At 36.3% G+C, this 14368-nt stretch overlaps 1 protein-coding gene and 1 long non-coding RNA gene across 7 annotated transcripts in view; one reads left to right on the top strand and one right to left on the bottom strand.

Moving 5' to 3' along the window:
• Positions 1 to 323: 323 nt before the first annotated feature.
• Positions 324 to 8574, bottom strand: LOC139780614 (uncharacterized). Its single transcript, XR_011720293.1, has 2 exons — positions 8152 to 8574; positions 324 to 1303 (listed from the first exon to the last, which is right to left on the bottom strand). It is a non-coding gene; the product is annotated as an uncharacterized lncRNA (long non-coding RNA).
• A 159-nt stretch (positions 8575 to 8733) lies between these two features.
• The window catches only part of LOC139780611 (acetylcholinesterase-like), a 98410-nt gene continuing 92775 nt past the window's right edge, over positions 8734 to 14368 (top strand). Inside the window, exons 1-3 of one of the 6 annotated variants that reach the window (XM_071719335.1) lie at positions 8734 to 8817; positions 8885 to 9088; positions 11736 to 13764. In XM_071719335.1, coding sequence (XP_071575436.1) covers positions 12546 to 13764 — 1219 coding nt within the window. In that variant the 5' untranslated portion in view covers positions 8734 to 8817; positions 8885 to 9088; positions 11736 to 12545. Of the gene's footprint in view, positions 9089 to 11735; positions 13765 to 14368 lie in introns of all 6 variants that reach the window. The other 5 variants (XM_071719340.1, XM_071719339.1, XM_071719338.1 and 2 more) reach the window with 5 other exon arrangements.

The raw sequence follows: 14368 nt of genomic DNA, 5'->3' as shown, positions 1-14368 counted from the left end.
TTTCAGGAATTTTAATAAGAACATCATGAGGATATGATAAAATATTAGAATTTTAGCATATCAAAATACATTATAATTAATTAAATTTAAAAGTTTCAATAAACAGCGAAAAATAAGGAAAAAAGAGAAAGAGGCAAAATAAATATAAAACAAGTATGTTTGTTGATGCTTTTAGAATATATAGTTTTTAAATATTTTCATTTTTTTGTATCTCAATAGACTGAAAGACCGGAGAAAAAGAAGATATTTATATATTTACATATCTGTATGAAATAAAAATAAATTAATATCTGTAAAACAGGAATAGGAAATAATTGTTAATATTTAGATTCGTTTCTTTATTTCTTCTTCCCAAGTTTTTGTTAAATAGAATTTGAGATTTGTATGTCTGGCCTTCTTTCAGGATTAAATATTTTATATGTATATAAACTGGTGAAATAATAATAGGCAGATATTTTCATATACCACACATAAGAAAAAGTATAAGAAAAATTAAGAAATATAAATATGGACATCTTATAACTAGATATTTTATAACATATCTCAATAGATTGATTTAATAATGTCACTATATGTTAATAACGTCTCTTTTCTTTTCTGCTCTAATTTAGATTATATATTTGATTGTTACAGAATCATAGTAGTAAAGAAATAAATTGAAAAATTTGATTAAAGTTTATTCTAACGTAGAGAACTTTTTTGAAATAGTAATAAAAAAAAAAATTAAATTGAATAACAAATAAGATGTTCGATGCGCGTAACAATTATTTAATCGACTCGATTATTTATATATTACAGAAAATATCCAAGCGGGAAGGAGCATCTTCGCATCGAGGGAACATCCCTGGACATCCCGAGCAGCCTGAGAGGAAGTGGAGGCCTAGGAGAGGCATCAGGCGCCGGCGGAACAACATGCGGTAAATATAATTGGTTTATACATATTGTATCTTTTTGCGGAAGGTTTATCCAATCGGTTTTTCAACCGGATAGTTAGAGAGTAAAAATTAGAAAAGTTTAATTTTTGTAATTCTTGTTCAATAAATAGAGTAGTTTCAAGAAATTGAACGTGATTTTTTTTTAAATTAAATTTGTTTAACGAATTAAAATATAGAATTTCGTGTTTTATGTTCGGTAATTATTTTTCGAAATACTGACTGTTTCTTTTCTTTCCCGCTCTAATTTGGATTATATATTTGATTGTTACAGAATCATCGTAGCGACGTTGCAGATACAGCTCCGCTGCTGCGCATCGGGGTCGGTGAGTCATAAGTTACTTTTTGCTTGAATTTTCGAGGTAATAGATCTGTAAAGAAAAATATATATATATGTTATATATGTACAAAATTACGACAATAATTATCCAATTCAAACTAAATTACTAAATACAGGTAATTATCTATTTACCAAACTATATTTTGTAGATCATTAAAATAAAACAAGATTAACAATAATTCGTTGCAATTTTACATTTAATAGCTCTAAAAATTACGGCAGGGCATGAATTCTGCTTTGTCCATGATATTTTAAACAAGAATCCAAATTTCTTTTCCACGTGTGTAATTTCTTTCTATAGGCATCAACAATTCGTTATTTTGCAACACACCGAATGCGATATGTTTTAAATCTCTCATGGGAGTCACAAAAACTATATTGTGCAAAAGAAGAACTTAACTAGTTTTGAATTTCATGGGTGCTATCTGGCAATTCATAAAACATGATTATTTAATTCTCAATTAATAAATGATATAACAAGAAATAATATAAGAATTATAAAAATAAAAAATATTATATGTTTGCACGTTGTTTGTCTCAATCAAGTTGTCTCCTAGAAATCATTCTATGTGCTATACGTGTTCGATCAACGTGCTAATATAAATACGGGTACAGAACTACAGAACAGCACGTAGCAGCATCTCATCTGCAACCTCAGACCAGCGTCTCATTCTCTCTCTCTCTCTCTCTCTCTCTCTCTCTCTCTCTCTCTCTCTCTCTCTCTCTCTCTCTCTCTCTCTCTCTTTCAACATTCAGAACGTCCCCAAAAAGTGCAGATAATAATATTTATTTTTTATATAAAGACAACGCAATAATGCGTTTACAAATTAATATTTCAAAATGCAAAACCTTTCAAGCATAATTTGTATAAAAGGCTAAAAAGCACGGCACTTTTTTCCGCAACAAAGATTCGTTTCCAGATTGGCACACTCGATAGATTCCTGCCTCGATAGATTTAGAGTAGATATTTTATTATCCGTTTTGACCAAAAGCGTACTTTTTTAAGTCAAACTACGACCGAGTTTCCTCAATTGCAATTCTCTTTTTTTGTTTTTCTTTATCTTTTATTTTTTTCTTTGCAGGATTCAAGCGTAGCGAATTATTAATCTCCCGATGTGTTCCATTGCTATTCCGGCTATCCGATACTTTTGCCGTAAAGGCAGAAATATCTGTATATTTTCTAACATTTTGGAAATAGCGTAATATATTGTGTTGCACCAAATCAATATATAGATATACTTTTATCATAAAAGGATTATTATGCGAAATCACACAATATTGATTCTGAGCTACATGTAGAGCTACGTTAAATAAGATTCAGCCAATTTGAAAGTAAGAGAAAACAGGCTTGTAGCAACTGTTACATAAAGACGTATCTGTGCTCTTTAATGGAATATCAAGTATCACGTAACCACGAACGTGCCTCTTGGATCGATGGGCATTACGTCGAACGTGGATCGCTTGCCGATTTTACTGATAAAGTAGAACGTACCGAGCAAATTCATAGCATGTACCGTCTCGTATCGTGAAATTTCAATTTGAAAAAAAATCTGTTATCTGTATTACTACGATATATTTAGTTAAGCCCGATAACTCAACTATCTCTTTGAAAAGTGTAAATTTTTATATCAATATCGACCATTTGCAATTATACATTATTAACTTACAAATTCTCTGACAAGTCCGAATTTGTCAAGAAACACGCTTTAATTCTTTTTTATAAAAACTTAATAATTATATATATATATATATATATATATTTATGTATATGTATAATACTTGCAATTGTTAATGTTAATCCGGTAATGCCAACTGTTTCAAGAACTTGAGATTCATAAAAATAATATTTTATATCGTAAAATATTCAAAGTCAGAATGATGGTGTTAATGACTCATAAAAATATTGGGAATAGCCTTGGTCGGAAAACGAGTAGCAGCTATAAGTTGTGCGCAACAAAACCAAAAATTTGGAATCTTTATTACTTAATGAGACTTTTCCTATTCTTTCTCTTTCTCTTTTTCTCTCTGGGATACCTTTGAGAGGACCATGCAATCGTAGATGGGATGTTGTTAAGTATTCTGCGCGCATTCCGTCGGGTCTTCCCGTTAATAACATCACGCATCCCGAACATTTTTCTCTCAAATACAAGATTCGACACCGACCTGTATATAAGGAGATCCCCTACGGGACCAAACCACGTAAACAGATGTTAAATTTTAAACAGATAATAACACACTGTCATATGATATTGTTACTTGTGTCACTTGCATGACACTGTTTGGTCGCTAGCCGCCTACGCAACCCAGTGTATCTGGGTCTTATTATAAAGCCCCTTGCACAATGCCAGGCAACAGGCAATAGGAACAGGGAATAGAAATCAGAAATCATGTATAAATGCAGAATAAACAGTGACACAGGCAATAGGCACAGAGTTTCCGTCACGTTGGAAATTCTGTGCCTATTGCCTGTTGCCAACCAATCATAGCATTCGAATTTTTTAGGTTGTAATTAACGATTTTTTGGTTATTTCCTGTTCCTATTGCCTGTTGCCTGGCATTGTGCAAGGGGCTTCATGCATCATCAGGTCACATTCATCAATAGATGAATGGACGATTCTGTACAACCTGAACTTCTCTACTAATGATATACAGATCGGTGTCGACTCTTGAATTTGAGAGAATGTATGGGCGATGCGACGCCTAGCGGCGTCGATGCAAACTGCAGGTAATACAGTTACCGCGCGGGCGTGTATCACTGGTGGCGTGAACCGCCACATTTGGCAAATGGTAAATTAAATAGAGATCAAATTAATATAAAATAAATTTCTAATGTATTCTTCAGGTGAGCTTTTAAGAGCTCTCATTTCTATATATGAACCGCATGTATCTAAACAGTTTTAATTTTTGAAAGAGGTGCACTACCTATTTATCTATGTTATGTTGAAAATTATCATTATACGAAGATAATAACTAATATTAGGTATAAGTAATCTTGACGCTAACGATCATCCGTTGTTTTTTTTATGCGCTATTATTCTTTTACTACGGTGACATTACACAGAGGAGAGACGTATTCAATTTTGAAAGTTTGAATATTATCTGTCTACCTCAAGCTACCTTGTAATACGATTAAAAAAACGACGCGGTACCCTTGGAAAAGTTAAGATGGCTTTAGAAACTCCAAATATCTTTGGCGAAAAAGCGATAATGTTCTCCTTCAAGCCAAGCAGTTCGGCAAAGGAAAGGATTCCGTATCTTGCTTCTCCTTTCGGAAACAGGATTATCCAAGCCAAGTGACCAAAAAAATCTGAGGTAGAGAAGATAATCCAATTCTCTTTTACGGATGTTATCAATGGAACAATAAAGAATATCCTTTTTTTCCGAGAGATATACACAATACTTGATTTACAAAACTCTAACAAACCACAACTTAATTCTCCATGCTGATTGAGTTATGTGGCGCAAATTGTTAATAAATTTCTGCTTCATTTTAGAATTGGATTTGTATTTAGTGCTTTAGATCTTGATCAGTATTTAAATTGAAATTTAGTAATTTGAGGATTGATGAAGCATTGGATTTTAATGATTTTAACATTTGTATTAATATCAGTATTCTGCATTTGTTATAAATGCACATGACTCTCTGACAATGAGTTTAATTTACATTTTAAATATTACACTGAGAAAAAAAATGTGTCAATCCCAAGAAATATTTAGTCCGATACGTTCAACTAAACATTTTAGTTAGTTAACTAAACATTAGTAGAATTAATTAATTCTTGATTAAAGAAACGAAATAAATTGTTGAAACAACTAATATTTAGTTAACTAACTAAAATGTTTAGTTGAACGTATCGGACTAAATATTTCTTGGGATTAACAATTTTTTTTCTCAGTGTAGAACCTTGCAACTTGTATTCGCGTTAATTATGATTAAATGTTTTGAACTACTTTGAACGCTAGAGGTCTCATCGGTTTGGAATAGAATTTTATCATATATAATACACGCAAAAAAATATTACCATTTCACAATTATTATGTTGTTGAGGAAGGATGAAAACACGGTTGGGATCACCTGGCATTACAAGACTATTGATTATGTATTACGATTGAAGAGAAATTTGTTTGCCCAAATATGGCTTGGTCATAAACGAGTGGTTAGTCTTAAGGGGGTTTCTGGGTTTGAAAGGTCGTAAAAGTATTTTTCAGGAATTTTTTTGTGGAGAAACGAAAAAAGCGAATAACGTTATAAATAACTTTGCATGTTCTTTTAGCCTTATTTTAATAATATAGGTACAATATTTTTATTTTGCAAGTAACAAAAATGCTCTTTTTTTTCTATGTTACATCCTGGTCACTAGATAAATGATTCTAGCTGTTTTATAGGTATGTGAAACGCAAAACAAAAAATTCTTTTTCAGGAGAAGCTTGGCTATGTCTAAACTAGAACTAAACCAATATTTCCATTCTGAATAAAATGGCGGCTTTTTTATAAAAAAATATTATAGTTTTTTTCAAAATTTTGTTAGCATTTTGTTAAAAGAAAGAAAAAAAAACTAATAAATGTATAATGTTTATTCTAGTTGAGATGATAGCCACATTTCTCCTGAATAAGGAAATTTTTAGTTTTTTGCATTTCAGATATCTGAAACAGCTAGAATCATTTGCACCGTCCATCATTTACACTTTCTAGTGACCAGGATATAACAGAAAAGAAGAGCATTTTTGTTACTTAAAAAATAAAAATATATTCTTAAAACAAGGCTAAAAGGACGTGCAAAGTTTAGCGTTATTCGCCTTTTTCGTTTCCCTATAAAAAAGAAAAATATTTACGATTTACGATTTGTTAAACCAGAATACTCTCTTAAAGGAAAAGAGAGGAACAATACAATGTTTATAAACTCAAAGCATAATTATGACAATATAATCATTAAAGTCACACAAGTCGCAAAATATTACCCATCCTGTATGACTACCTTAAAAAACAATTTATGATCAATGGAAGAAAGATATCTATTCTAAAAACATTTAAATAAGTATGTTTTTAACATAAAAACAATAATTACTTTAATGTAAAAATCTCTTATAAGATACTTTTATAGCATAAATTATGCTATAAGACAAAACTATAATAAATTTGTAGATACTTGTTTCTGTTAAAATTATCAAAAATTTAAATACGTATTCATGAATGCGATCTTTTCTATCTAACGATAAAAATTTTAGCTGATTAAATCTTACTCAATCGAAAATGGAATATTTTAAATTGCAATTAAAAAAGAACGATGTTGTGATTGTCGCATAAAGACCATAATATCGGTAAAAGACTAAAACGAAATTCCGGGTAATCCCTTTCCAGAAAATTGCTTCTTCTTGCTACCCTCGCGGTTGTAATCTCCGGGTAATAATTAAGTTATTTAAGGTTTACGGTGAATTACTGCAACCGGAAACGACAAATCCTACAAGTATAGAGAGAATATCTTTTAAAATGGTAAACGAAGTAGAGTTATAAAATAGTTTCAAGATATAATCGTAATTGGTTCATACAATTTTCATTATACAGGTATCAGATCCAAATCGATACCCAAATCAATTTAATCTTTAACAATTTGTTTATTATATTATAAAAAAATATAAGCTACAAATGGAATTTATCGATTCCGTCAAAACTGTAAATGCTACTAACTCGAGATAAAAATATTTTTGCGAAATATTTCTCGATAGCGCAAGTACTCGCAAGTAATTTTCTCATAGCATTTCATTACAACAAGAATACTATTCGAAAAATATTTTATTATCTCATTTTACTCCATAAAGCACCATCTCTTTAGAAATGCATTTTTATTCTTTCTCTTTTTTAACATTGTCATCGTGTTAAAAAAATTAAACTAATTTGATGTAAAAGGATAATTTAATGATAGAGATACGTAGAACGCTACTTTATGTTCGCAGATGGTTTATGTTTTCTTCACGAGATCACGCGAAGAATGTGAAATGTGATCAGTGCGAAATGCAATGAAAATGCAAAAACGATCGATATCGATACTAGTATACATATATGATGTTGATGGATTCAAATTCCAATGCTACAGAAACACGAGAATGGTTTTTACATTTATTCGTGACAATGGAGATGCAACAATTAAAAAGTAGATATCAAATATCTGTTAGGCACAATAAAAAGATATTATGAGTCACAACAGACTAGGAAAGTATTTGAAAATTTTATGTTTGTAGCACACATATAAAAACTTTTTGTGTCTATTAATGAATCTTTATTCTTGAATTTTTATCTTATAATGAGATATAGCAGTAGAAGCTATATGTACATTTGAAGCGATAAACATAACGATGATAACGTGCATATCGACAATTACAAAATCAATATTTTTATTTCTATCTTTTTATGCAAATTAAAGACTAAATTAATTCCTATTATAGAAAAATCATGCGTATGAAAATTAAGCAGCTTAAAACATTAAATTCAACAATTCGATTCGAGACACTTGATTAATAATTATAAGCGATACTTGTGCAAACAGGCAATTAAAACGTGTGTTTTTTTGTTACACAGACTGTCAACTCAGACTGTCTCTTCTGATAACATTTTATTTTGTGAAATAAAAAGAAGTATATTTATTTATAATTTATAAAGATATGAAAATATTATGAAATATTATCCGTCTATGTTATTAGAAAATCGTTAGGAAATAATAATTTGGAATATTAACGTCGTTATTGGAGCATTGCATGATTTTATAATCATGTGGGTAATAATACCGGCAGTTTCAATTATTCCGTTGGATTACTTGAGCAAAAAGAAACAAATCAATTTGCAAAGAAATATCGCAGATCACATTGTTAACATTGGAGACTTGCATCTCGAGAATCGGATCACAGCGGCGAGACACGAAACCTTTAGTGGCGTATCACGTGTTACAGAGCGGGTGGTGCTGCTGGTGCACGAAACACACTTTCGCGCGAACGTTCCCTCGGTAACAGTTAACTGGAGCTGCTCCGTCTCGGTCTACGATCTAGTCATTTAGCAGAAGGAACCGACTGGCGCGGAGCACGTCTATGCTGCTTATCGAAACAGGAAGAAATGACGGTTTCTTCGGGGGATTCCCAGGCTTGCCCGTGCGCTCGGGTGATTAAGGACCAAGGGATAAAGCTGGGTAGAGAGATACCGCCATGCGTTGTAGATGGAACGACGTGGGCGTGCGGACGAACGAAACCACGAGAGAGAGAGAGAGAGAGAGAGAGAGAGAGAGAGAGAGAGAGAGAGAGAGAGAGAGAGCAAGGACAACGTTTGAAGATTGGGTCGCTTGTAGGTATGAGCGCGCGGGCTTATGCGCGAGGCGTGCGCCACCATCACCACCACCACCACCACCACCACCACCGCCAGCACCACCAGCACCGCCGCCACTGCCGCCACCACCGCCACCACCGCCAGCACCATCAGCACCACCTCCACTTCTGCCTCCTCGATCAGTCGACCCCGTGCAACGCGGCATGCCGGCTGCCGCGTGATACTGTTCCCACATAGTACGTGGTGCGCTCTTCGTGAAAGCCCGCCGGAATAATTTCGTAAAGTCGAAATCGTAATTTCTAGCGATCGTCATCGGCAAGCAAAGAGAGAATAGGAAAACACGTCGTGAGGAGTGACGCCAAGTCGCTTCTGGAAACGATAAACTTTAGGGGGAGGGGGGTGAAAAGAGGGGCGAGTAAGCGGAAGCGATTTTGAGAGGTGAAGCTCTATATCCTGCGCGCGTGCGTGTATATTGTGCACGGGAGTGTGTATGGGAGGGAAAGTAGGGTGAGTTTAGAAAGCAAGAAGAGGAAAGGAAGGAGGAAATGGAGAAAAAAGGGAAGAAAGATCGTGACGGGGAAGATCGGGTTAGAGGGTGGAAATTGGCCGTTTGAGAGCTCGTGGTTTTGATGAGGAATAGCTTGTCGCTGTTGGCGTGACTTTATGGGGAAAAGGGGCAATGGCGGTTCCTCCTCCCCACTCCTCCCCGGTCCTCCCCGCCCCCTTCCCGCCCTATCCTATCCCACCCCACCTCACCCCCAAAAGTAGCGCCAGAATTATTTTAGCTGATCCGGTTAGAGATCATTTGAGAGAATGTATCTCGGAGGAATTGTTTGCCGTTACACTCGCAATTTAGTGCAAAGAAGCTACGAAGTTCGCTCTTTACAAAGTAGTATAGTGATCCATTATTCAAGACGGAGAACGTGTCTTTACGTCTGGAAAAACTGTTCGCTTCCTTGTGATATGAAGAATACGCGTTGGAATATTCTTTAGTTGTATTTTAAGATACCGAATCTTAATTTTAAGATTCTTTTTTCTTTCTCTCTCGTAATCGCGATACCTCATATTGTTCTGCGTTTCCTTTTGTATAATTCATAAAAAATTGATGTGATTTTTTTTTCAAGAAAAGCATAAGAAATTTTACAATGCTAATGTAATTCTATACATATATATAGCCGAAGAAAACAACAGTTCGACAATAGATTCTAAAATTTTTTTTCTCAAAAGGAACAATTACATATTTTACATCATGGAAATGAGATTAACTAAATGACAAAAGATCAAGTTCTGAATGGTAGATTTTATATGAATTCTGTTATCAACACAGTGATTGAACATTGAAGTCTAAAGTCATTGAATATGTACTAAAGTGCTCTTAAGAAATGAAATCTATTTATCAATTATTTTGGTTTTGAAAGTAGATAGCATTTCAAGATCTATAATAAAGTAATTCTTTCAAAGGACAAGATTCCTTCTTGTGTTCTTGTGTCGACGAGATTTTTAGCCAACCTTAAAGAAATTTGTTGGTTGTAATTGTGGGTACGCAATTTGATCGAGTTTTAAATTATACAGCGCGTGGTGGATACTTACAATTAGCGGTTTAATAGTATGCATATGCCGTCGCGGGATTCTATCTTTGGTTCATGAAGCTTTAATGATGATTCGTGGTGGACTGCATTATTGCAATCGACACCGTGCGGTATTCCGGCGTTGCGGTTTACAGCGGATACTATAGTCGGAAGTAGAAACTGATTCGCGAAATACGAAATTATTATCATGTGTCGCAAACGGCCATGTAATGCGATAATCGGAAAACTGAAGTTATATAGGAATGCGATTATCCATGCGAAGCATAATTTACACCCTTATTGATTGATAACGCATATGCTACGCTTTCATAATTGTTAATTTAATTTTAGTAGCCTAATAAACTTTCCGTCTCGTTTTAGTCCCTCTGAAAACAGAAAGAGAATCAAATAAAGATTAATTGCCTTTGGTAAAACTAGAAACTTAATCGCATGCAGATAATTATTTGCATCACGATAATAATCACTGTTTTATTGTGGCAAGTAATCTAATTTATTATTATATGTGATAATAATAATTATTTAGTTGCAAAAAATAATTTTATATTATATGTTATAATGTTATATATGACAATAACTATTTTTTCTTCGTAAAAAGTGGTTATAAATTACACGTAAACAATTAACACGTAAAGGAATACAAGGAATAATCTTACATTTCGCGTGATAATGGTTTTCGATGTGATTTTATTTTAAAGATTGGCGTTCTATAAATTATTCTTATTGTTGCATCAGGCTATTTCTCATCAAACACTTTGAGTCTTCGTGTAGGGAATTGATTTATTTGACAAAGTGTATATATATATATATATCTCATTTCCTTCTTCTTTTTGTTAAATAGGCTTAGAGAATCGAAAAAGAGAAATTACCGTCCCCTCGCGCAAATGCCGACTTTCCACTCGCTAACTTGTTGAGTCTCTCTCTTGGCAGATATGCTACCCATGGGAAACGCTTTATGACAATTCTAAATCTTTTACGTGTGTATTATTTTTCAATGACCTATAAAAGTTTTGTAGCAAAAGGGAATATCCAATGTCATATATTGACATTGCACTATGGAATTTAACGTATGACCCATGTCTCTACAAAGTATTTCGATTTCGACATTGATATTTTAAGCAACCGGACAGAGATCTGTTGTTTTAGTATCCTTGTAAATGATCATGTCGATCTTTCGGGCAAGTTGATGTAAATAACTTTTGACCAAATTAATCTATTAATCCAAATGACTAGCGTTATTGTTTAAAAGATGATTTTTTTCTTAGAAGAGTAGAGCATTTTGGAAAAATAAAGTTCTCTGTACAAGCTGTAGTTCTCTAACGACTTGTGATTAAAAGATTCGGCATATTTTTGCTTCTCCATAACAATATATATATATATATATATATATATATATATGTATATTTAAATATTACAAAAAATTACGATACAATAACTACATGAAGAATAAGTAACATATATTTTCATCTCTACTATTTTGAGTTTGGAATTATTGTGCGAAAACTAAAAGTTAGTCGCATAATCAATGGCACAATTGCGAATTATTACTTGATATTTTATTATCTTAGAATTTAGCTTAATGCACAATGCATTTTAATCCCAGTCTTCGGGCAAATCGAGCAATCCAATAGATACGAATTTATTATTCGCGATATTAGCAGATTGCAAAGGTTATCGGTTTTCCTTTTTCAAAAATCGATATCAGATATAGAAGCATAGAGTGGTAAAAACATAGTGAGTGGTCTTTTTATGGAGTGGCAAAGTTTTTCTCCGCTAAAAAGCAACACGCAAAGTGCACTGAGTGCAGCTTGAACAAGATCGACGATTCCTAAGGAAACTCTATCCCTCAAAATCGCCTTACTCTTCGCCAAAGAATCACTCTCCTCCGCCCGATATCGCGATCTTCCTGATGCACCGTATGCATAAGAGGAAACTCCTTCCCAGACGGTGACAACGAAGACGAAGACGAAGACGACAAGGACGAGAAGACGTCGCGAGAGACAATTCGCCTGAAGCATCACTCACTCACTCACCCTCTCTCTCTCTCTCTCTCTCTCTCTCTCTCTCTCTCTCTCTCTCACTCTCTCACTCTCTGTCTCTTTCCTGGAAATCTGACGAAGCCGATGCGTGTCGAGTGAAAACTCAACGACCTTATTTCTGCGTAAAGACGCTCGCAGGGGTACCGCATACCGCATACCGCATACCGAGTACCGATGGATAAATAACCGAGCCCCACAGCGTCTATCTATCTTTCCATTGTTCAAAAGACACCGAGGGCTTTCGAAGAGAGACACTCGAAGACGCCGAGCTTGGCCGATTAGTAAAATTTCGAGCGAAACTTGCTTATTCTTATTCGAGCGCGGCTATCCGGTCTGATCATGAGTTCTTGGATGAACTGTCCGTCCTCGTTGCTGCTGTTGCTGCTAGGCTTGAGCCTGCACAGCGCGTGCATCACGCGAGCGAACGTCGCCGGTCAACACGGTGGCCAGGACAGTGATCACGACGGTGGTCACGACGGTGGTCACGACGGTGGTAGTCACGACGGTGGTAGTCACGACGGTGGTAGTCACGATTCCTTAGTCGTGGAGACTACCAGCGGGCTGATGCGCGGTTTCTCCCGCACGGTGCTCGATCGTGAGGTTCACGTGTTCTACGGAGTGCCGTTCGCGAAGCCTCCAGTCGGGCCTCTGCGATTTCGCAAGCCTCTGCCGATCGAGCCCTGGCACGGGATCCTGAACGCTACCACCTTGCCCAACAGTTGCTACCAGGAGCGCTACGAGTACTTTCCCGGCTTTGAGGGTGAAGAGATGTGGAATCCGAACACCAACATCTCCGAGGACTGTCTCTACCTCAACATCTGGGTGCCGCAAAAGCTACGTCTACGTCACAAGGAGTCGCCGGATAACGTCGGTAACAACGGCATGGCGATATTGGTGTGGGTTTACGGCGGTGGCTTCATGAGCGGTACCGCCACCCTGGACGTCTACGACGCCGACATTATGGCGGCGGCCGGTAACGCGATCATCGCTTCGATACAGTACCGGGTTGGCGCCTTCGGTTTTCTGTACCTCAATCAACACTTTATGAATAGCGAGGAGGCGCCGGGCAACATGGGCCTCTGGGACCAGGCCCTGGCTCTCAGGTGGCTCCGCGAGAACGCGCGCGTCTTTGGCGGCGATCCCGACTTGATCACGATCTTCGGCGAATCTGCGGGTGGTAGCTCGGTATCCCTGCATCTTATCTCGCCGGTCACGCAAGGCCTAGTGCGCCGGGGTATCCTCCAGAGCGGCACCCTAAACGCCCCGTGGAGTTACATGACCGGCGAGAAGGCGAACGAGGTAGCTCGGGTGCTGGTGGACGATTGCGGATGCAATTCGACGATGCTGCAAGAGAACCCGGCACGAGTTATGGCTTGCATGAGGTCGGTCGACGCGAAAACCCTCTCTGTGCAGCAGTGGAACAGTTACTGGGGTATTCTCGGCTTTCCGTCGGCGCCCACCATCGACGGGGTCTTCTTGCCTAAGGATCCATTGGACTTGGTCAGGGAGGCGGATTTCAAAGACACCGAGATCCTGATTGGAAATAACGAGAATGAAGGTAGGGATACTGCCGGTGCGACATGTGCGAGTGTTGTTTTACGAGGGAATTACCGCCGACGCTGTTTACGGCTACGGCCGGCTGTGCGGTTAAGCCAAGCTGGATGGCCGGCTGCTGGTTTGTGAATGAGAATATGTGTTTTCTCTGATCGCGGAGCCGCGTTCTTCGGGCTACGGAGTGCCTAAGGACTGGGTCAAGCGGTCTTTCCCGGTTACGATTATTTCAGTATATGGATGAGACGTCAATAGCGCACTGCAGCAGTTCGCTATAACTCAGTTTACACGATGTGGAGAAATAGAGAGATTTACACAAGATAGCTCTTTTGGAGCTTCTCTCTCTATATATATATCCTCTTATTATATATATATAATAATCTTTTTATACCACTTGTCTTTCACGTCACTTCTTAATCTATGGCATCTTTAGGCATTCTCAGCAAATATGTAAAATTACATACGTGCGCAGGCTATACTATGTTATATAAATGTTACCAAATTACCCAATTTTTATCGACACATTTGACATATTTAATTCTTTGACGAATAGAAGGTTGATTGTTTATTTTTTCATTTTTAGAAACATAAAATTTATTTAAAATTTTCTT

This window comes from Temnothorax nylanderi, unplaced genomic scaffold, assembly GCF_030848795.1.
Source record: "Temnothorax nylanderi isolate EJ_2023f unplaced genomic scaffold, tnyl_v1.0 TNYL_tig0287_pilon, whole genome shotgun sequence".
Taxonomy (NCBI): domain Eukaryota; kingdom Metazoa; phylum Arthropoda; class Insecta; order Hymenoptera; family Formicidae; genus Temnothorax; species Temnothorax nylanderi.
Note: the sequence above shows the minus strand (reverse complement) of the source record. Positions and strands in the feature narration are given on the sequence as shown.